This window comes from Ambystoma mexicanum, chromosome 3p (genome assembly GCF_040938575.1).
Source record: "Ambystoma mexicanum isolate Mex_15411 chromosome 3p, UKY_AmexF1_1, whole genome shotgun sequence".
Lineage (NCBI taxonomy): Eukaryota > Metazoa > Chordata > Amphibia > Caudata > Ambystomatidae > Ambystoma > Ambystoma mexicanum.
In genome coordinates this window covers 291,392,519-291,417,769 of record NC_090925.1, presented here as the reverse complement: position 1 = coordinate 291,417,769, position 25,251 = coordinate 291,392,519, and the positions used below count along the sequence as shown (strand labels likewise).

Genomic DNA, 25,251 nt, shown 5'->3' with positions numbered 1-25,251 from the left:
CAATGCAGGAAGACCCTTCCTAACCACACAGAACTGCCTTACCATTGCCAGTGCTACTATCGGCTCAAGACTGGACTACTGCAATGCTCTCCTCGGAGGGACATCATGCAAAAACAGTGCCAAGCTCCAACTTGTCCAGAACAACGCCCTCAGGGCTGCCACAGGAGTCGCTAGAAAGGACCACATATCAGACCTGAGAAGACAGGTCCACTGGCTTCCCGTTAAACAGAGAATCATTTTCAAAATCCTCTCCCTCACCCACAAATGCCTCCATGATCTGGCACCCGCCTACCTGGCTCAGCGCGTAGCCATTCCCACGTCTGCTAGGCCATCCAGACTCGCCTATACCAACATGATCACCAAGCCCATAACACGCAGAGTGCGTGCAGGGGGCTCCAGCTTCCCAGCCATTGCTGCCAACCACTGGAACGCCCTACCCTCGCACATCAGGGGAATTGACTCCCACCTGGCGTTCCGCAAAGCCTTCAAAACAAGACTATTTGCCTAACTGCTACCTGTTAACTCCCAAGCTCTTACTTTGTACACTACTGTAACTAAATATGAACACCCTTGACTTTACTTTGTAACTTAGCACATATGTTGTAACCAAGTAACCACCTGTCTTAATTGTTATCCTGCCTACGTCCATTTCTTGTAAAAAGCGCCTCAATGCCTCTGGGCTGCAGTGCACTCTACAAATGTAAAAAATAAAATAAATAAATATCACTCCCATGTAGTGTATGGTCTTTCCCCACCCAAATCTCCCTGTATTCCTTCTGTGGTAGTCGTGTGTATGGCGATCCAGAGTCCACCAGCATCTTCACCATTTCACCCGCCAGTTTAATTTCCACATCTGGTGGCACATAATCCCCTTCCACATCATCATCCACCATGCCCACAATATGCCCCACTTTGTTACACCCTTCATCTTTGTCCTCACCAACATACTTTACACCCCGTTATTTCCTACTGGTTTAGTTGTTTGGCGTAACCTAGCAAAATACCCTATTTACCTGCATTTCCTGCATGTTACCCTCATGGCAGGGCATTCCGTTGCATCCATGGCATGCTTTTCAAAACCACACCTTGTTCATTGCCCCTCTTTTGCCTCCTGTGGTGCTTGAACCCTCCCTGTTTCACTTTCCCTTGTTACAACACCTCATACTTGTTCTGTGCCTCAGTCACAATACGTATGCTTTCCTTACCCACCTTGGCATTCACCTCCTTCAGGTATTCCCTTGTTAACTACATACCTTTTGCTATTGTCAAAGCCTCGTGCAGTGAGGGATTTTTAGATTTGCATAGACGTTCTTGTATCTTGAGATTAGATGTGTGCATCATCAACTGGTCATGTATATAATCATCCTCCCTCCTAGTGAATTCACATGATGCTACCAATCCTCTCAAATCTACTATAAACACCTCAACCATTTCGCCAACATTTTGCCTCTTCATGAAATACTTGTACATTTCTAGCACTACATTTGTCTGCTTGCCAAATTGTGCGTCCATTTTTTTCATGGCTTTGTTATACAAACCCCCCTCATTCACACCTTTCATCATCCCTGTCTTCATTTCTCTCATGGACATCAGTTAACTTCTTCACAATCCTCACTGCTTCAGCACCCAAACAACACATTAGAGTCGAAAATGTCCTCTCATCTGAAAATCTTTCTCCCCTGAGGCTAAAAAATAAAGCTTAGATTCTTCCAACCCTCCCACGGTACTGGAGGTTCCCCTGGAGTCGCCAAAAATGTTGCCAGTGGTTGCAAAGCGAATTTTGCATTTCACACCAATTCCCCACCATATAGTAAACAGTTCCTCTTTTTCCCCTTAATATTCATCTGTATTTGCAATCACATACACCGAATTTCCACTGTGAATTGCACCTCAATGTCTCCCATGAATGTATCCACTGTGGCCTGCACTGTAATGTTCCACTTTCCTTCCATTCTCCACTTTCTGCCTTCACACAGTCCACTTATGCTCCGTGGTCCTATGCCCCATGCTTTCCGAGCTGTCCTCAAGGTTTTCCTGGTTCCACTCCCCATACTGGCTCCAGTAGTTGTCATCCGATGGACTTGCCTGGCTCCAAAATGTCCACCACTTTATTCAACACGGACGCAATATCTGTTCACTCTCATTGCCTTTCTTGCACGATCCATCCACCAAGCCCAACCGGCAGCTCTTCTCTCTCTTTCTCACCACAGTTTCTATAGATATTTGTCTATTTATTGATAGTGACTATATAGGCTTGCTGCCTGGCTCCAATGTGGCCACCACCTTTTGCACAGCATGTGAGGTTGTCACAATAGGCGTTGTGGTGCGCTTGGAAGTTCACACACACCCACCCAAGCTCCGCCTACCGTGCCTGCAATCTCTGTTGCGGTTCACTCGCTTCTCCCCGTTGTGTTGTGGCTCCCTTGCCTCTCTGTGCAATCGGGGATATCCATGCTTGCCATGACGTAATCCGTCAAAGGTTTCTGCTTGCTCTCATCGCATTGGTTAACCCGACCTCGGACTTCTCGCAGGTCATCCACAGTGCACGTTTGTGGTGGTGTCCAGTCAAACGATCGAAAAAAAAGGATCGAATGACCTTTTGCTCGAATGCAAAAGGATCGAAAAAAAAGTGTCGCATTTTTTATTTATTTATTTGTATATATTTTTTAGTTTGGGTTGGTAAAAAAATGTATTTAATAAACAAAACGGGGGGCTGGGAGTGAACCCCCCCCCCATAAAAATTTTTTTAAAAAATGTGATCCTTTCACTGTCGATCAAAAGGCATTCGATCCTTTTGTTTTCGAGCCTATCACAGGAAACCGTTTGGGGTCACTCCAGCAACTCATCCACCACCTTGTCGCCAATTATGTAGTAATTTCAAAGGAGGTTCTTCATATAAAGGTACGTTCATTGTACAATAAAGTGACCCCAGCTGCAACATGCAGAGTCCGCCACCGTCTTCCCAACCGTCAAATATGCGCGTGATGACGTTCTATAGAACACTGAGAATGCCACGTTCTGTTAGGGTTAGTGTTATGCCCTGTGTCTCCTTTCTCTGGCCCTGTGTGGATGCTTGCCTGGTGGAATGCCTGAATTAATGCCTGGTGCAATGTTAGCTGTGGAATGTTGTGGTGGGCGTGCCCCTGTGTGTTCTATGAGATTCAGTTAGAGGGAGCTACCTGTGAGAGTGGAGGCAGGTGGATGTCTTCCTATGTATCTAGCAATGAACTTACCTCTTGTGTCATTTTATCACCCAGAACCAAGTCTGGAACGCAACGAAGTCAGCGATCCTGGCCTCTTGTCCATTGGCGAGAGGACAGCGGCTGGGTGTCCTGCTGCTGACTGTCCACTACGAAAAACAGGGCAAGTGCAACTGGCCAGCCATACCTGACGTTTGCGAACCTACACCTGTGTGCTGAAACAAGGCGAGATCTCAGATATGGTGCATTGACAAAGGAGGCGTGTCCTCTGGTCATATGGTTTGTAAGGCCACAAGGATAGCTCAGGGGCAACGCATAGCAACACAGGTTCAAATCCCAGTCTGTATGAAAACAATTATAATTATTTTTTTTAAAGACATCTGGTAGTTTTGAGGCACATTTTCTCCTGTGAGAACTATTTTAACATCAGTGATTATGTATGTGCTTCAAGAACACAAAGATACACGTATATTATGTGGTGGTCAGTCAAAAGGCCGAATCAATAACGACAAAAATCTCGAAAAAAAAAATATCGAATAATTTAATTATTTATTTATATGTGTTTTTGGGGGTCAGGTAAGTAAAAAAAAGGGTTAAAATAAAAAAATAGAAAAAAAGAGTGGTTGGGGGGGGAACCCCCCCATTTCGAAAAAAAAACGTCAAAAAAAATTCGATATATTTGTTTTCGGCCTTTTTTTTTCGATATTTTTGTTTTCGAGATTTTTGCGTTCGGTATTATCACTATAAACCATATTATGTATGCACTGTTATTTATCATTATAGTTGCTTGATTATAACGCGTTTAATACCTAACGAGTGGTTTCTAAGCACGGATCAGGATTTGGACCTGTGTTGGACCGCATTGCCCCTGAACTATCCTTCCTCCCTTATTGTGGGATGATACTGTTTTGGATGATCTGACTAACCTATTGGTACCTATTTGACTCCTATGCTGCCTGATGTAGCCCCCGTAACATTAGCTATGTCTTTACCAGTCGGTGTACACACACCATTTTATGTCCGTAACTGTAATTATATTCCTGTACTTCCCCAATGCACCATGCACTTTCTGTAACCAGCGCCTAGATGCCTCAGGGCTTTGTGCGCTGCAATGAATCAATAAATAAATACAGATAAACACAGTGGCTGTTGAGGGTTGCAATAGTGAGAAAGGGTAGATTAGTAAAGGTTGGAAAACAATGCAACCTCCAATGTTGGGTGTCTGGATTAATGATCTTTACAGGCTATCTCTGATTGGGTATCTCTGATTGAAAAGGTCCTGTGTTCTAAGCAAAATAAGCATCTATTTGAGAAGATCTGATTGGTGTTAATAGTGTTTAATAAGCAAGAACATTGTTTGTTTCTCTTTTTAATTACGTCTCTTTTGAATGTGTCTCGATTTGCAGGTAATATTGTTTGTTGTTGCTCATTGAAAATAATTATAAAGTGTATGCACTTTTCGTATGCTGTATTTTCCGTCTACCTCCGGCCATGAAATGCCTCGATACAGCGCTGCAAGCAGGCGGACAAGGCGCTGTACAGTGGTGAGCGGTGCGGAGCTGGTTCTTTCCCTGCAGTCTTACAGGGGAGGCGATGCCCAGGGGGAGTTGGTGTGGTTGCTGCCCAGGACCAGGTTACTGCCATATCCACGCTCTGGACATGTGAGGTCATTGTGGTGTGTTTCTCATGCAAACGAGATCATGTGTTACATGCAAGTCAGATTAGTGGTCCGCCCACAAAGCAGCATCAGGAACTTGACGAGTGGCCGGGCGTTCCCTCCTGTGGAGGGGGTGGGTGGGTTGGGGGGCTGTCAGAGGCGGTGTGTTAACATATCATTAACATTAAGGCTGGGAGTGACCGGGGAGGGGCCCAGATGTGCTGGGCGATAAGGGTACGAACAGTACCTCCTCATCCCCCGCCACTGAGCTCCGGCTGCTGCTCAGACCCGAAGCGGGGTCTGCGGGCGGCACCATGCGGGGACAGCTGCTCCTGCTCCCCCTACTGCTCCTGTGGCCCCCCGGGACCCGATGCTGCCCCAGCCGCTGCATCTGCTTCAAGGCCACGGTGCGATGCATGCACCTGGCTCTGGACCTGGTACCCGACGTGCCCGCGGGCACCGGGGTGCTGTAAGTACCTTCATGCCCCTTGCCAAGAGTGGGTGACTACTGTACCCCAACTGCACTGTGAGGAACGGCCCCTCCTCGCAGCTGTGCGCTTTTATGACCCTGGCCACGAATGCTTGAACCCCCCACCCTACTGAGCTGTGGGTACCTATCCCTTTCACTACCTACCGGGGGGAGGGGGAGGACGGGCTACTCGCAAGTGTTGTGTGAGTATCTGTGCGGCTGCACACCGGTGTGGGTGAGTTACCACACTGGATGCACGGGGTGCTTCGAGTTACTCTCACAGCTGCATGGGCATAGCAACACGAATGGAGAGAGGGTGCCTGCGCAGAGGCAGTGAGCAGCCGCCCCCGGGCGCCTGTGCTTGAGGGTCTTTACCTCTGCAGCCCTGGAGCCTTCCCACAGGGCGGGAATTATGCCTGCCCACTTCCATCTTCCTGAATACTGATCCCATGCGCTGTGAGTACCCGTCTGCTCCTGGGCACCCGTGTGTAAATGCCGCCCCTAGGCTATCTGCCGTCCCCCCACCACGCCTGCAGCACCTTACTATGAGACCCCCCTACCCCCTCCCGCCACAGGGTCCCGCGTCCGTACCATCGCGCTGCGGGGTACCCCATCTGGGCGTGAGAACCGACCAACTCCTGGGCCGGGAGTTCTTGTTGGGTGGGCAGTGGGAATACTTGCTACGGCAACTGGTATGATGTTAGCTAAGCCGTGCGTGAGTACAAGCCGTCGCACATGTGTGCTGGGGGAGGTAGGAGGAGGGGGGGGGCATGGGCGTAATTTTAGGGGGTGACAGGGGTGTTTGACCCCCCAACTTTCATGGCACACCATTTTGTCCCCATTCATTTTGCTGGGGGACCTTTTCTTCAGATGTCATGTACCCCCAACATTTTCAGCAAAGTTACTCCTTCTGGGGGGTTTGGGGATGGGCGTGGCCAGGTTTTCAGCAAGTTCCAAGAAATACTCCTCTTTTAGTGGAGATCGCTGCGGGTCTCCCAATACCCACGACCTAAGCACTGCTGTCCTGTGAGCACCCACCGACTGAGTACCAGCCATCACAAAGCGCATTGAGGCCACACAAGTGGGGAAAGAGCCCTATATAAATAACAAAGTACAATACAATACTACTCGGGGATGCAGCCTGCATCCAATCCGAGATGGGAATTTTTTTGAGATGTGAACTTGCCCTCTGGCGAGTACTGGAGCCCGCTGGGTCACGTCGTGCCCTTTAACCCCCCCCACAACAATGACAACAATGCTTGCCCCACTGGCTTTAGTGCGCCCCCTCCCGTCACCAAAGGGGGCCCGCTCCTTCATCAGGCCCCTCCTCGCGCCATCGGGGTCAGCTGGAGTTCGTTCTGTCTATAGCGTGTGCTGCACACATCTGTTTAATCACCGTAACGTTGACGTCATTTGTTATTAATTCGGATACACACATATGTGCGCAAGTTATGGGCAGTCAGGCTGGTTGTTGGTGGAAACATCCAGCAGATGTACGCAAACAGAAAAGGTTGAGGTGGGAAGGAAGAGGGCTGTGTGGTGCACTGCTCCACACTCCCTGGAACATTCCTCCGGGAGCGTATCCCGCCAGAAACACGAATGGCGTGTCTCCGACCCGAGCACTGGAATGTTCTTATCAGGGGACCATTTTGGATTACTGCACAAAAACCCAGACTCATTTTAAAAGTGGAAAAGGTCGCTTTAATATGACAGGTCAAAGCTTACAATCAAAACGCTTAACTGGCTCCATGGCCTAACAAGCTAAATAGCTATTTGAACAATCAATTAAATAACTTAAACACTTTCATTTTCCCCCCAACAATTAAATAATTAAATAACCAATTTCCTCCCTAATGATCCCTTGGATCCTACCGTATCCTTGCCCCTTTTTCCAGGCGTCCCGCTTTCTCCCCAGGGGCCTTGCCCCTCCAGGCTCAATACCTGATCCCCCGGGGTGACCTGCTTGTGCAAACAGCGCCACCCCCTCCTTTCCCGTGTCATTCCCCCATTGTGCTTCCATCCCCCCACATCAAAAGGGGCCATGCCCCCGGCGCCCCGACCCACTTCAAACCCTGTTAACTCCCCTCTACACCAAACTCCCCCTTCCTGTGACCTGCAGCCAGCCTGACCTGCCACATCAGCAACAATATTACAACACCGCTCACAATGCCCTGACCTGTCACACAAAACTACCACCCCTACCTCTAGCAAAAAAACCCCCACAAAAATGTACCCTGGGCCCTCTCCCGGCTTCAAACAGGCCTATGGCCTAAAAAACCCAAAATGAAGGGGTGGGAGGGCGGGACAATCTTCAAGTCCTAACCGTCGCCTGGCTCCCGAACCTTCCCTGAGCCCCTTAAATACCCCGGGAGGCACTCTGCCTCCCACGGCCACTCGCTGGCCGTGTGCAGCGCCAAAAAACTCCCCGGGGGGAACGCTTCGCGTTCCCCCCGGGGCCCCCCTTTTGGCTTACTGCACAAAAACCCAGACTCATTTTAAAAGTGGAAAAGGTCGCTTTAATATGACAGGTCAAAGCTTACAATCAAAACGCTTAACTGGCTCCATGGCCTAACAAGCTAAATAGCTATTTGAACAATCAATTAAATAACTTAAACACTTTCATTTTCCCCCCCAACAATTAAATAATTAAATAACCAATTTCCTCCCTAATGATCTCTTGGATCCTACCGTATCCTTGCCCCTTTTTTCCAGGCGTCCCGCTTTCTCCCCAGGGGCCATGCCCCTCCAGGCTCAATACCTGATCCCCCGGGGTGACCTGCTTGTGCAAACAGCGCCACCCCCTCCTTTCCCGTGTCATTCCCCCATTGTGCTTCCCTCCCCCCACATCAAAAGGGGCCATGCCCCCGGCACCAGAAAAACCCTCCCCCGAGGAGTTCTTTCTGCCCCAACCCCTCCCCCCCCCATTTTCTACCTCAAACTTTTCACCCAGTCTCCCAGCCAAGAACCCAAGTCGGCCAGGTAGTAACTATTCCAATACCTGGACAAGTGTACCCCATCCTCTCTAAAGATAAGAAACCCCTCATATGTTATTTCTTTATGGTCCATGACCCTCACCGCCACTGACGTACAAAATTTCTCCATTTCCCTGTTTATCCCCTTCCTGGCCCGTTCTATTGCTCCCTCATTTCTTGCTCCCCTCCACACTCTTCTCGGCAACAACTTAGTCCACACCACCACCGCTTGAGGCCACATATCCCTAATCCACCCTAAATCCCTCTTCATTTTCTTCAGCAGAGCCACCCCCGTGTCCCTAACCAGGTCATTCTCCCCAGCATGCAGCATCACCACCCGAGGAACTCCATAGCGTTCCCTCATCCCTGCCAATATGGGCAGCAGCTGATCCCAGCGCAGGCCCCCCAAACCGTGCCACCTCACCACCACTTCCTTATAGCTGCACCCCAATTGCCTTCCAAACACCCTTTTTTCCGCCTCTTTTCCAGCCCACTTCACGATTGAATGTCCAACAATCCACACTTGCGCCAACTCCCCCTTTCTTTGCGCAGCATCTGAAACAGAAATTACAACAAATTACTTACAAATCAACTTATTGCAAAACAACACAACTTGCCCACCAGGTCCTCCCCCATCTTCTTCAACAATCCCCTTTCCCAAAGTCCCTAACGTAACTCTTGTATTTTCCCGACCTCCAACGCCCCAAGCTTTTTACCTTTTCTTCCGAAAAACCCAGCCTGCTACCCTCAGATTCTGCGCCCATCCTAAAAGAATGAGTCCCAAACTCCTCCCCCTTTTCTCCTACCCTGCCCAACGCCTTACGCAATACCCCCAGCACCTGTGCCGCTGTAACCGGTGATCCATCCGAATGCTGAAAAACCAAACCTGAGTTAACCCCACAACGCTCCTTCCAAACCTTACCCGCCTGAACTGGGCATAGAGCCTCGCTCCCTCGACCCAGCATGACCCGAGAGCCCCTCCCCTTCTGATCCGTCTTGGACCTTTTAATCTTGATGTCTAAACCTTCCTCTGTAATTTGCACATCTTCCCACTGCAGCCCCCCTACCCCCCCTTGTCCCCCGACCAACTCAGAAACCCTGAAGGCCCCAAAAAATAACCATGTAAAACAAGCCGCAAACAGTTCCCCTTCCCATACCGACCAGCAAACTCCCCCCAAAACCTCAATCAACCTCTGCAGCAATTCAGCCGATATCGGCCTCCTCTTATCCTTGTCCCTCTTACTCTCCCTTGCCCATCCTTCCAACATCCTACTCGCCATCTCCCCCCCACTTGGTTGAAAACCCCAGAACCATTTTCCGTAAAAGGAAATCCCCGCTAGCTTTCCTGTTATCGTTGCCCTTGACCAGCCCCTGTCCATGCACCTCAGCAGGAAATTCATAACATCGTCCCTCCTCCGCTCTTCCGCATCCCATCTACCCCTCCAACTACAAGCTCCTCCTCTAATAAAATCCTCCCAGGCCCTCCGGTATGACTTCTTAGATGCCGCGGCCAATGAACCCTCCACCAGTGCAAGCGCTCTCAGCTTCCTATCTTCCACAGCTCCTCCGGAATCTGCTGCCCCTCCTGATCTGCCCCTGGAGCCAATCCACGGAATCTCTGCCATTGAAAACGAGATAATGCATCAGCGATGCCATTATCCTTCCCTGGCACATGTGTTGCCTTAAACACCACATTCCAATCCATGCAACGCAGGACAAACTCTCTCATCAGCCTTGCCACCCTCTGATCCCTCGCTGACTGCCTGTTCACCACATGGACCACACATTCGTTGTCTACATTGAAATTCACCTTCTTATTTCGTAACTCCTTCCCCCACAACTCCAATGCTACCAGTAATGGAAAAAATTCAAGGAATGCTATGCTCCTCCCTTCCTTCAACCATTCCTCTGGCCACTTTTCGGCAAACCATTTTCCCCCCCAAAACACTCCAAAACCACCGGCCCCTGCTGCATCTGAGAGAATCTGAACTTCCCATGTCACTGGGTCTCCCTGCAACCACATTGACGTTCCATTGAAACTCTCCAAAAAACGCAACCAAATCCTGCAATCCTCCCTCACTGCCCCCGATACTCTTATCCTGTGATGTGGGCACTTCGCTCCCGTCATGGCCCTCGCCATGTTCCTGCAAAACGTCCTCCCCGGGGCCACCACCTTACAAGCAAAATTCAGATGCCCAACCAAACTCTGCATCTCCACCAGCATCATTTTCTTGGCCCCCACCGCTTTTTCCAGCAGCACCACCAATTTGCTCACCTTGTCATGCGGCAAGCGTGAGGTCATGGCCACTGAATCCAACTCAATTCCCAGGAATGTTAACACCACTGCCGGCCCTTCTGTTTTATCTTCGGCTAATGGTACCCCCAGCTCCTCCATCAAGTCTTGAAACAACTTTAACATTCCTCTGCAATCCTCCTCCCTGTTTGCCCCGCTAATGAACAGAAAGTCATCCGAATAGTGCAACACACTCTCCCACCCTGAGCTGAATGAGAAGACCCACTGTAAAAAAGAGCTAAATCGTTCAAACAACGCACAAGAAATTGCGCACCCCATAGGCAATGCTTTGTCTATGTAAATACGGTCCTCAAACTGCAAACCTAACAACCAAAAATCCTCTGGGTGCACTGGCAATAATCTAAACGCCGCCTTGATATCGCACTTGGCCATGAAGGCCCCTCGCCCTTCCTTCCTTACTAGCTCAACCGCCTGGTCTACACTTGCATACACAACCCCACATTCTTCCGGGGCAATGAAATCATTAACCGACATACCCTCCGGCCATGACAAATGATGAATCAGTCTGAACTCCCCCGGGGCTTTCTTGGGCACCACCCCCAACGGAGATATCACTAAGTCACCCGGTACGTCATCAAATGGACCCACCATCCTTCCAGCCGCTATTTCCTTGCCCAATTTTTGCCTAACCACCTCCTCATTCTCTCTCGCCAACTTCAAATTTTCCGCCCACCGCCGTACCCTTGGACCCTGGTAACCTAATCTGAACCCCTGCCCGAAACCCTCACTCAAAATCTTAGCCCCTTCCCTATCCGGATAAAATTGCAACCATTTTTCCAACACCCCCACTTTAATTGGAGTAAAAGCCTTTCCCCCCAACCCCTTTTCCTGCACCTCTTCCCCTCCCCCTGTCTCCTTGTTGGAAACACTGCGTGAGAGGGTGTTTTCCCCCGCACTTACTACACTCGTGCTTGAACCTGCACATGGCTCTTGCGCAGCTATCCTTATTGTACCCCCAACACGCTGCTGAGGACTGGCCCCTGCCTCCTCCCCCGCCCCCTCATGGGCGGGGCGACCAAGAAAGGGCCGGAAAGGCTCTGGCAGCCCACTCGCCGTATGTAATGTTGGGGCAGGCCTCGTTGGGGCCATCCATTGCAGCCAAAGATCCATATCTATCTCCCCCCAGACTGCCTGACTATCCTCTGCCATTCTCGCTCTAAATTCCTCATCATACCTTACCCAGGCAAAGCCCCCAAAGCTCGTAAAAGCCTTCCTTATTACGTCCATATATTTAAGCAGGGCCACGCAACGCTCCAGGAATTTTTCGCAATACACGCTGGCATAAATGATAAACGCCGACGTCCAATTCTCTATGGTCACCGGGACCCTCGGGCGTGAAGCCAGTTCCCTCTCTTCCTCCTTAGACCCCTCTTTCGCTCTTACCTCCCTATGTAGCAATTTGAAGACATCTACAAATTCACCTGCCTGTATCTTCTCCCTGGTCGCCGCCATCAAATGTGCCCCCAATGGTTTTGTTATCCCCATGTATGGCCATTTCTTCTCTTTTCCTTTTACTTCCACTTCCTTATCTTTACCCGCCTGCACCTCGAGCCCCAATGGCTCCACCACTTTGTCCGTTCGGACCTCCACTGAGCAAATGTTTTTCTCAATCCCTTCGGCTCCAATGGCCTGCACCCCAACCTCCTTCATCACACCTTGAAAACCACCCCGGTCATCCCCCAACCACCTATTTTCAACCCCTCTCTGCCATGCAGATGACCATTCCCTTTCCCGCTCACCTCTTTCAACGCCTGCCACCTGCGGCCTGGCATCCACACCGGTGCTCCTCCTCTCCATTCTTAGAGGGCTCCTGCTGCGGGGACACAACATGTCAGCACAATCACCCCTCCAATAATTCCCTTGACCCCTTTCACCCCAACCCCCCCGTATTTCCCTTTCCCTATCCCACCTTGAACTTCTTCTCTCCTCCACCCTTTCCCTTTCCGCCCTGTAATCTTCAAATTCCCATTGCCCCCCATATTCCTCCCAACCAACTTCATCACCCCTTAAATACCATTGCGGATGCGAGCTCCTGCCCGAGATGATTTGCTGATCTTCTTGCGAGCCCGGGGCATCCGCCCCGCCACTCCCCTGACGTCTTCTCGGCGGGGTTGTGGGAACCTCTGCCTGGTCCTCTTCTCTTGGGCGAGGCGTTCCGACCTCCACCCTGAAATCCTCGCTGCTAGGGGCTGTGCTGCGCCCTCTAGGCTCACCTAGCGTTGGCCGAGGAGGGGCCGTACCGAAACCCTCAACCTCCATCTGTACAGCGGGGGCTGCGCAGCGCCCTCCACCCCCACTCCTCCTATCCGGGGGGGCCGTTCCGTTCCGCGCCCCGCCCCACCCTCCTCAATTGACGGGGACCTCTCCCTCCTTCTCCCACCTGCGCTCTTCTGCAGGTATTTACCCCCTCTTCCCCTCTGCCCTGCCACCCCTGCCTGCGCCCCACCCCTGCCCCCACTGGTGTTCCCTAGGTCCCTACCCTCTCGAGCGTTCCCCTCTTCCCTAGAGCTATCATACCCTTCCTCCCTCCCTGGCTGCTCCCCCGAACTCCTTAAACCCCTATCCGCCCTCTTGTCTATCTCCCTCCTCATCTTCCTGCCCCTGGATTCCCAAATCTCCCCTCTCCCTGCCGTAGGGGTGCACGCTACCACCGCCGCCAACGCACCGTCTGCCGCCGCTCTGCGCTGCGGCCTCCCCCCACTTATCTCACCCTCCCCAGTGCCTTCTCCCCCAGTGACCTCCCCAATTGCCCCTTCCAATTGGGCCCTAGATGCCCTACTAATTATTGCCAAGGCCTCCTTAAGAGCCTTGGCATCAACCAACCCCTTCCTTTTGGCACCCTGGCCCACCATGGTGCACTACTAATAAATTGTTTGTGCACCACAAATATATATATATATACCCCTTGAAAAATGACCTAGCCAAAACTAAGCCCCCGAGCCGAACTACCCGTGGAAATCTTAAAAATTTGAAAAGATAACTTCTAACTCAACTTTATTATTATTAATATTTTTTTTTTTTATATTTGCCCCACTAAATACCCCCAAAAATACTGCCCTAACCCTTGTAGCCCCCTGCCCAGGAGCTAAGTGCCCCCTCTAGAGCAAAAAATCCCACAAAAATCAGCCTAACCAGTAACCGGGACTATTTTCTTCCTTGACACACTGCCCCCTGGCGGCTAGTGAGCGCCACCGCACCTCATGGCCACAAAATAGCCGAGGCCCCTTTAAATGGGCGTGCTCTGCCCCCTCTGTCCTTCGACAGACACCGCACGCAACGTCCCCGTCTCCCTGCTTGCACAACACGGGACTTCGTATCCCGTATCAAAAGAAAGCTGCTATTTTCCCCACCCGCTCCCGAGCGAATACCTATTCGAGGAAGCCTAGTGCTTCCAAAAAACCCCTCCCCCCGCCGGCGAGCGAACGGAGCACGGATGCTCTTATCAACTTCCCCCAGCACTCCCACGCCCTCGATCCGACACCAAAAAACCACTCCCCACGACTCGGGCACGGAGCTGCGGTAAGTCCCAGGGGGTGTCTTATTTATGGCACCCCCAAAAAATAAACCCTTCCCCAACAGTATATAAATAGCAATGTTATAATTATTACATTTTCTTTTTAAATTTTTTTTTATATACTAAACAAAGCTAAACTAACCGCCCACTATACCCCACTACCCTCGCCAATCCCCCACCTCACCTGCTCTACCCCTCACACTCCTAGGCCCAGCTACACAGGGAAGGCTCGGGAGCAGGCGACCAGGACAATCTTCAAGTCCTAACCGTCGCCTGGCTCCCGAACCTTCCCTGAGCCCCTTAAATACCCCGGGAGGCACTCTGCCTCCCACGGCCACTCGCTGGCCGTGTGCGGCGCCAAAAAACTCCCCGGGGGGAAGCGCTTCGCGTTCCCCCCGGGGCCCCTCTTCTCACAGCCGAAAGTACCACCCTCCAGAGGCCCGGCAGTGGCGCACAAGAGATGTTCTCATGAGTGATTCTTATCTATGAATGTACGGCCGGTTTCTTTTATAGCGCCTATTGCCGCATTCAGGGCGAGTCAACGCACTGTGCGTGAAGAGCAGAAAGGGAAGCTGAGCGGGGAGAGCTGATAGAGTAAAATGCTCAGCACGCACCTTTTCTGATCCACCCGTTCTATTTACTGGACCAATTAAATTGGTTGCTTAAGTCCAGTTGTAAATAATGACAGGCTAACTGCTACAAAAAGAGCAATACAAAAGGCTGTAATAGGTGTGTTTTATAACGTATATGACAAGAGACTAAATACGGCTAAGAGAAGGGGGCTTGAAAGATTGTACGGCTCCAAGCAGCCTAGATCAGCAGCTTAGTCTACCGTGAAGAGAACAGAAGGAAGGTCACCGATCACCCTCGGTATCACAGCTCATCAGGAACCAGCAGTAAGCCCCTGAAGAAGTTCTATAGATTGGTTCTGAGCAAAGAGGAATGAAACATGTTGGGCATTTTCAATGGAGACTAGATCTACAATAGGATCTTTAATTGAATTGCAACAATTGCACAAATAGACGTTCATAGAATTGGAAGCACTTTAGCACAGTGACACTTTCTAGCACATTGCACTATGGGATGGATTGTAATGTGTACTTTTGAATGCACAGATGTATTTGTGGTTGTTCTGTAGATATCTGTTGATACCTGTTTTTGATAAATGAAGGTTTAATACACTTTTAATGAATGAATATTAAGAATCTTACAAATGAATGAAAATCTACATACATCATAACTAGCATTTGGACTCTTCCTATAGAAGCGGTTCAGGAGAGTTTGTTTACTACAAAAGTACCTTACAAGCTGCCTGCAGTGGGTCGGGCAGTTGATATGGGGTGGCCGCGGGGGTTTGGGGGAGGGTTGGGGGCAATTCAGGAACCCCCACCCTGACATTTTAAGTAAATATGTTTTAAAAAAAACAGCATGTGAGGTGTACTTGTGTCCTTTTTTGCTATTGCTATGTTATACTTTAAATTATGCAGCACATATATTAACTGATGTTGTTTATTATTACCAGCCCTGGTGATGGCACATCATATTTCCATACCCATAGGAAAAACGAATCTGGTGCTGGGCTGGCACATGTTACCCACAGCGTCAGCACACCGTTCCCGTGCCCCCCCCCCCAGCAGCATGCACTCAACACATCCAGCTATGCAGGCTGCAGGCCCGAGCGGCAATAGGGGGTGATCTGGATCTAAATGTGGGCCTTCCAACTCTTGCAATTGAAATTGCCCCCAACACCTGAATGGCCCCCTTTGACTCTGCCAGAGAAAGCTCTGTGCCTTTTTAGGTCTGGGGCACATAGGCTAATACAACTGCCACGTGAGCTGTTTCAGCTATTAGGCTATTCATTCCCTCCTTCCTTTGCTTTACCTGAGTCAGATGTTGCCGGAGAGTGAAGCTCCAGGGTGTGTCTGAGTGTATGCACATATTCTCTAAGGGGCCTCAGTGTTCACAAACAAGAGGCCCTGGCCAAGTACACGTGCATTTGCTGCTCAAGGACAGACCTCTCAGGAGGACGTTCAATAATCATTAGTGTGGGCAATTAGGTGGTGCTTGCAACACCTATATGCCAAAACGATTGCATTAGAGTACAGACAGGGAGCACTGGCATATGAGGAGGGACACACATCCTTTAGGTGTTGTTTGGATATTTTCCCATGCACTGATTGTCCATGCTAATCCCAGTGGCCATTCACACTCAGTTCTTTCTCTTCCCCGCCAAAACAACTCCTCATGGGAACTTTTTGAGCTCAATTTAATTAGGTCTTACCTACAAACTTTGCACTCAAAGTGCCTGCCATTGTTTTTTCAGAGCAGTCTCCTGAGTGTTAATGAGCCTCATTATGAGGTCGGCTGCAAAACCCGCCGATAGGCGGCGGGCTACTGCGTACCCCATAAAACCATTTCTGCCACCCGATATCTCGGTGCTACCAGGATATTGTGCTCTAGCACCTTGAAGCACCTCTTGTGCTAGATGGAGTTACCAATAAAGATCTCAGACCAAATAACCCGACAGACTCAAAGAAGATGGAAACGTATTACTTTATTCTCAATTTAAAAAAGCAGGACAAACTGGCAGACATTGGACTGATGCTTGCACACTTACACACAAACTTGATTACACAGAGGACTTATACCCCAATATGCATCATCTATGATGTCATCCTACGTGACAAACTGTAAAATCTATTAATGGGAGGGATTGGTTAGGGGGACATATCTACTTATACAATGCTTATAGGTTAGTACTTCATTGGCTGTCTCTCACCTGTAAGACATGCATTGCACTACCTCTACATATATATAATACTGATTATAGCAGACAAAATGGCAGCGGATTGGCCTATGCAACATTGTATAGCAGGTTGCCCCATAGACCCACTGATTGGTTGGCATCCCCACCCAACCTTGGACTTTCGTCTCGGCTAGCAGCACGTACACGAAACGAAACCCAGGTTCTTGAGTCACGTCAGATTACACCCCACTTTCCCAATAAGTTCATCATCTCTCATCAGTCGGGCCATGAGCCAAAGTTTCCCATCAGTAGTTGACCTTGTAGCCTGCTCTCTGTTCTTGGACATTCAAGGGAGTGTGAGCACATAACTATCTTTATTCAAAGCGTAATGAATAGCTCTTGTTTTCGGCTTCTGAATCACGTGTAAAGAGACCACAACTTTGTCAATTTTGACCTCTTATTTACTGCTATTTAATTCAATTATACAGGTGTCATTGCTCCTCTTGGCCTTTGGAGACTTGCTCACTCCATTTTATATGACTTTATACACTTTTAATTGTCCAATACTTGGCTCTTGTGAATGTTTTCTTCTTCTTTAATCTAAGAGAAAATATGTCTCAAGTCCATGATTTATCCATTTGCCTCCCTTTGTGCTTTGCAGCTGTTCCTTAAAAATAGCATCCTTGATCCCAGGCCAACACAGACTCCACTTTGTTTTGCACACAAAGCTGTTTTCCAGCATCTCCTGACTCTGCACCCCTGGTCTGTCTAGGAGGGAGCCGAATAGAATCCTTGCATGAGCCAGCATCCATTTTCCTATCATGGATGTCCTTGCTGCATTATATTTTCCTCTATAGCAAGCTTCTTTTATTTTTCCAACTTTATTTAATAATTATGCAATAAAAAAAAGAAAACAGTACAGCTCATATATATAGCTTCTATACTTCTCATTTACCTTGCATTGCTGCATATTTATACTTATTGATCAGCAAACTACTTTGTCTTCTTTGTGTATGACCACTTTATCATTTGGTACATGTTTCTCTTTGTTACTTCAGTTACATCGTCATTCATGAGTATTTTCATATTGTTTCAGTATGCCTGCGTACATCTTCATTATGTCATCACTCTGCCTTTGTCAAATTTCACTCAGCGAGCCATGATGTCCAATGGTGTGCTAACATCTTTCCACACAATATCCTTCCACTCTCTCAGTACGAGGATACATTTGATATGGTTGTTTGATTGCATATCGTCTCTCATACACTCAATGCGGCATAGGCATGACACATGGAGTCCCATATAGGGCTCTTCTCCTATTGTTCCACTATGACGGCGGTGAGGGTGCAGGAGTTAGGGAAAGTGCATCCACCTGCTCCACTGCAATATCTTGACCGGCGGTGGAATGGTAAATCCCCGTTCCCATGGAGTCCTTCTGGACTCCATGGGAATGGGGACACTGAAGCGCCAGGACTGTCAGTGACGGTGTCAGCGCTTCAGTGAAAAGCCTGCCGGTAGGGGCCTGAACTACCGGCAGGTCAGGCCTGCCGGGAGTATCGTGCCCCTGCCAGCTGACCCGTAGTTTGGCAGTCCGGAAAGGGTGCCGCTACGTTGCTACCGGCACCCTTATTTCCTGACTGCCAAAATTAAAATGAAGCTCAATGACTTACTTGGAATTGTAAACACGTTACTGGTGTATACACATTTCTTAACCAGGTCTGCCTTCAGTCACTCGATTTATAATCTCTCTGGGTATCCTTCACTGAAGGCCTGTTAAAAACAATCATTGGCAAAGTCAACAGTTTTAGGTTATGTATGAATGTCGGGGAGTGGGCAGGTGAGCAGACAGTCAAGCCGGTCACATTGGCCAAGGTGAGACTGGTGAGGGCCTTCCGGCAACAGTGAGCCGAGAAGAGCCCATTTATTCAGTCCCAGTCGTGGTTCCCACATCGCTAGCCCTCTATTGGCTCAACACACATACTACATATCTCATAAGACATACAGCCATGTAGTGCATGCACTGGTCCAATAGCGGGCCAGCAGTGTTCCCAGGCAAAAGAGACTTACATAATGAAGTCCAGCCCACTTCAAGAAGCAGAAAAGAAAGTGGGTCACACTTATTTATGAAAGACTTAACCATCTGTGGGCCACAGAGTACAAGAAAGCAGGACGCACATGGCCCATGGGCCATACTTTATGCCCCCATGGACTAACCCATCAGTGATGTCAAGTCATACGTTTTTCTCAATACGCCATTTCCCACCAGTCTGATGAAGTAAGTTGGGCAGAAACAAATACAGAACTAAACTGGCACCTTCACAACCCTGGACAGGCATCCAGCTCTTTTTTGCTCTGTGGGTGGGATTGTCAGTTGAATCTTGGAGTTGCTAAGAAAGGAGAAAAAGGTCTGAAGTGCCAGATGCCTGATCCTCCTTGACTTATCTACTGCCTCCAACACCATCAGCCACCATATCTTACGAACTGTACATTTAATTTGTCATTGCTTGGCCTTTGCAACCTTCCACACACTTGAATGCGGTTTGTCAATGGGACTTGTTCCTTTAGGGTGGCTGTGTTTTACAACCAACCACAGCATTAAGGTGAAATGTGTGTATGTGTGAAGTGATATGATATGATATGATAGTTTATTTGTGAGCGTCTGTGTGAGCAGAGAAGCATCGGGTGAGGATTATCGGGGTTTCAGAGGATGAAGCAGATTCCAAATTTCAGGAATTGATTTACCTCTGGAGCCCCTTTCCTCTTGCTGGTTGGTTCCCAGACGTCCAAGGCACTTGAGTATGTTACTTGAAAGTGTGGGTCCATTTGACAAGGGAATTCAACCACATAATGTTAAAATTCTGTGGTAGCATTACCCTTTAAAGTCATAATTCCCCAAATAAAGCTTCAATGTAGGATTCTCCAATCTTTCCTAAATTAAAGGCCTCGCAAAAAGTTATCCCAGTGAATGTCATGGCCTCCCAAATTAGATCTGAGATCTCACCGATACGTGATAAATGCCTATTGATATAACCTATCAATTAGCCCTCAATAATCCATACATGGATGCAGATTGCCACGTCACTTTTTTTCACAAAAAATAGCAGTAAATTTGCTGGCATTGCAGGTAATTAAACAAAGATCTTCTTCAAAAACTCCTTGGCATGCTATTTTAGAGCTTCTAGCTCTTTAAGATTAATTGGTATGTTTTACTATGAGGACTGGGCTTCACAGACATTCACAGTTATACTGTCATGTATATGGTCCTTGTTGCACCCTTAAGGGGCGAAACACATCAACAAGTTCAATTTATTTAGCTGATGTGTCTGATACTAATCTATATTCACAGCCTCACTCCCCTTGCTAACTCTCTGGGTATGGTGTGGGCAACATAATTCGTACCTTAAAAAAGTATAATTTATTATTATAATTGTAATTATTGTAAACATTGTAAACATTCTGAAGGATTTAATTGGTGTGTCGGTTTCCACTAATGAAGGGTATTGTACGAAATTACCAAATGCAAAAAGTCTGACCCCCAAATTTCCGCAGATATATATGTGGGGGGAGTAAAGTTAATAAAAATGTATAGGGGTAAGGTGGAGGGCAGCGGGGGTCTCCCCCCACATATATATTTGCGGAAAATGGAGAAAAAAAAGTCATACTTTTGCATTCGGTCATTTCACGCAGACTCTAATGAAGCACTGGATTGTGTATTACAAGCAGTAGCGGATGGTGGCTTTTTAAATTGAAGGGGTGCAAATATTTCTCACCAATCTGCGATAACTCCTGACCATAGCGAGGGTGCCCAAACCAACGAAGCAGGGTTAAGAGGTTCTCCACCCAAGGCATTATTTGAATAATGGGTTAAAATGGTACATTATACAGCACATTGTCTGTGAAAAATTAGCTACACAACCAGACAGCTTGCAATCAGATATGCAGGGTAACTCATGAAAAAATCCAATAGATGAAAGTCACCAACAGTGCATGGGAGCATTGCCCAATGCATTTTAGTTATGCCCTCCCCTTCAATATATGCAAGTATAAAAACATTTTCAGCCTGAGTGTGCCCATACATGTCCATGTAGGCAGCACCAACATTGGCCAGTATTCCCATATAAGGACATACTCATGCTTGCGCTGTGCATAATGCCAGTATCCCCTCACAAGAGCATCCTACCATTGACTTTGCCATTTAAAATGCAATATCAAAATACAAATAAAATTCTAAAGTTTCTGCACGAAAGCAAGCTAGTCTCTTGGCACTTAGTAACACTTACCATGCTTGCTTTACTATTGATGCCCAGAAACAAAGACTGCCACAGTAAGAAATCATAGAGAGGCTGGCTGCAATAACATATGCCAGTCTAGACACATAATAACAGTCATTGGGCTTACATCATCATACATATACAGAAAAAAATGCCATGCTACAGGAAGGAAACATGTTCTTGCTGACTGAATGCAGTCTGCAAGTGCCATGTACCAATGTGCGCGCGCGAACACACACACACACACACACACACACACACACACACACACACACACACACACACACACACACACACACACACACACACACACACACACACACACACACACACACACACACACACACACACACACACACACACACACACACACACACACACACACACACACACACACACACACACACACACACACACACACCGAAATCCCCCCCACCCCCTCCCCCCCCCTCTCAGTCATTTACACAGCATTGACTAGAACACTTACGGAGGTACACACATTTGTATTCATATACACATTCATGCCATTTATATACACATTCACACCATTCATATACACACATTGACACCATTCATGTACACACATTCATTTTCACATTCACATACCTACGTTTAAATGCACATCCATCCATATACACATTCACATACATTCATTCATATACACGTTCACACCATTTATATAGACATTCACATACACACATTCAGATACCTACGTTCATATGCACATACATCCATATACACATTCACATACAGATTCAGATACATACATTCATATACACATTCACACCATTCATATACACATTCACACCATTCCCGAGGCAGTCACACACCCATATAGCTTCTTTTAATCATTCACACATCACTCATCAAAACACGTACTCACACAGACACACACATTCAGGGCTGATGTGGCAGATTTTCCAGCACCCTAGAGAGATCCTGAAGGGTGTGACCTCACCTGTGATCTTGCCAATGCCTTTTACAGAGTTCTACTTGAGTGAAGGCATGGGAGCTTTACTCGCCAGCATTCACCTATATAATGTGCTCTAATTTATACAATTGTGTATCTTATATCATCATTTTCATTATTAAATGTATTGAAAGGTTGATTAATTCAGCTAAATCAATTTAAAAAATGTAAAAACAATGTGCTCTGTAGGGCAAAAGGGACACCACTAGTCTTTGCATTTGCAAATAATGTAAATGTTTTTAGATTCTTTGCAAATGCAAATGCTACATTTGCATTTCTATGGAGGGAGTTAAAATTACTCGTTCCATAATGCAAATGCATTTATTTTGCTGGTTTTCAAAACGGGGCCGGAAGGGTTAAAAAAAATTAAGGGGTACACTGCCCTAGTGTGGCCTAGTGCCCCTTATGGGCGAGCCCCCGCTGATTATCAGCGATCAAATATCCAGGGCAATATCAAAGGCTTGGGCATGAACCACGTCAAACTGATGTTACTTGCTTAGTGCACAAGTCCTATTTGCCACCTTTCTAAGATGTAACTGAACCGGGTGTTAATAATGGGCCACCTCACTAATTCTGGTGTTAGTTTGTCTTCTTAAGGGTTGTGGTGTTGATGCATCTATGTACACCTTCATTCAGAATTTGGCAGTTGTGGAGGGAATTAGCATGAAATACTTTTGCCTTGATTTTCTATGCATCTGCCAAATTCAATGACCTTGACGGGAGGAGTTCCTGCATGCGGGCTGGAATGCTTTATGCCGACGATGAATAGCATTCTGATCCCTGCCACTTAGAAATAGACACACTCCTTGCAAATCAGTGGGGCAAGACTAGCCGCCATCCCAGTCCTCTGCCTTGCGCAGAATGCTGCAATTACTACATGTGTGAGACCATGGGTGCAGAAACCTGAATCTGGCCGGGGTTCTGCACCCTTCACTGCATGCATGCATCATCTCCACCGTGTATGCAGAATGATCAGGATTACAGCACAGAGTCCTACTCTGTTGACAGGGATGTCATTCGGCGGTCGCTAGGGGTCGCAGCTGTGACCCCTGTTGTCTCCTTTGGTACCCCTGCTGTCTCCCTTGATAACCCTGACCAAAAAAAGAAATAAATATATATATATATATTTTTTAAACTGTCTGCAACCAGTAGCCAGAAGGTATTTGTCAAGGTCCATTGGGCACCCCCATTGTCCAGGTCCATCCCATTTGTTGCCAAAAGATCTTGGTAATAGGGGCCTGTACACACTGATATTAACGCTACATAGGGTGATAAAATATATATTATATTACCGGAATATCGTAACCATATTTTTCTTAGTGTACTAAGGAACAATGCTGTGTGACGCCACTGCCTATTTTGTCTTGGGGAGGGGTCAAAAAACATCACTTCATGTGATGTCATCGGAGGTCAAGGGTCGTGTGATGTCACTTATGCTACCCCTGGTATTTTGGTGTAATTACGTCCCTGTGTGTTGACCTGCAATTGGATGGTCTGTCTTGTTTGTGGTTCCATTCCACAGCTGGAGCTGGGCAAGACAATGAAGGCGGAATCCTGGCTCAAGGCAATCCTCTGACTCTGGCCTGCCTCTAGGCCACGTGGGACAAAAGTGCAAAACTAGAGGGAGGCAAACATGAAGGATCATGACCTATAAACCCTGTCTTCTACCCAGCCCTTTTATGCTGACTCCTGCGTCAGTATAAACATTTTGGTGAACTTTCTGAGCAGGAAAGTTCAGCCTTCTGCACAGCTCTCCAGCGACTTTGACTTGGTTTATTGCATTTCATTTTAGCATTTTAAAAATGTTCTTGCCCAAGTTGTCAGAAACGATGTTACTTAATCACAATTGATCAGTGATGTCTCCAGCCACAGAAGTTTCTTTTTCTGTGAGAAATAACTGTGCCCTCAACCACAGTGGTTTTATTCCAAAGAACAGGGTTACTACCTGGCTTTGGAAAACAGACTATTCTTTGGTTACTCTCACTTCAACTCGAATACAGTTGGCAATTGCCCAAACCTTTGTGTTACACACCTGATTTAAGAAGGGCATTCCCTGTTAACTTAACTAATTGCCCCCTTATACTTTGTAAAACCTCTCCTGTGGGGCCATATGAAGGATAGCCCATGCCATTTTGGTGACTGGCAGCCATAGAGAAGTCAATAATTGTTGGCTCTGTTGAGGTCAGTCCACTATACACGAAGAGATAACATTATTTGCCCAGAATCATACACTTTGGTTAAACTGTAAAACTGGGATTTCAACCCAATCTACAGTTTAGGCATTTGAACACATAACTTTCAAGCTCAACTTGCTACACATATGTACTTTTTGGATTTCAAAGCCTGCAATAATAATGGCCGATTGAGCAGAGTGCTCAAGTTCCCCGTGGCCGTGCATGGGAAGACGACCCAGTCAAGTTTATGCTTGTAATTGTGAGACGTGCAGTTTCCCTAAATTCCAAATCGGATAGAAACAAATACCCAGAATCCAGAGCTGGAAACACAGGACTGGATGGCCTTCTCATGCCTGGCCACTGGAAACCTGAGAGATCTAACTGTTTACTTGCAAAATACACATATCTCAAAGTAACCTTACAATATGTAAATCCATAGTGAAACATGTGAAGCCAAAAGATAAATGCTGTAGTTTTATTTTCCACATCCTGAACGGAAAAATAGAAGTCGCAGAATGCAAAATAATGCTAGCCTGAAAAAAGGCCTTCCTTTTACAGAACTGTACTTTTCTCACTTTAAGAATCACTGAAATATGTTTTGCAGTAAAGTCACTAGGATACAGATTACATTTGTCACAAACCTCGAGCTTGTTGTACAATTTCTAAGAACATTTAACCATCCATATAAAGCAATCCGACTTTTCCATGTTAAAGTAGTAGACTTAATTACTAACTTTGAAAAAAATAAGTTTTCTTGTGTAACTTTAAATATTTTGTAAGTGTACACCCACATACTAGGTAAGCCAGCTCTTAGAAGTCTCTTAGAATACAGAACCCATCAGATAAGACATAAGATAAAGGAGTAATTCCAGGCCAGTGCAGGCCATTCAAGGAGCTGTGTTCCGCTGTTGCAAAGTCAACAAGTCTTACTTGGCAACATGCCCAGGGCAGGTCTTCACCTGTA

The 25,251-nt window shown here is 47.5% G+C and overlaps 1 protein-coding gene across 1 annotated transcript in view; it reads left to right on the top strand.

Annotated features, from left to right (window-relative positions):
• Nucleotides 1-5,093: 5,093 nt before the first annotated feature.
• Nucleotides 5,094-25,251, top strand: part of LOC138580351 (peroxidasin homolog) — a 375,430-nt gene continuing 355,272 nt past the window's right edge. The window contains exon 1 of the mRNA XM_069650821.1: nucleotides 5,094-5,326. Coding sequence (XP_069506922.1) covers nucleotides 5,172-5,326 — 155 coding nt within the window. The 5' untranslated portion in view covers nucleotides 5,094-5,171. The remainder of the gene's footprint in view (nucleotides 5,327-25,251) is intronic.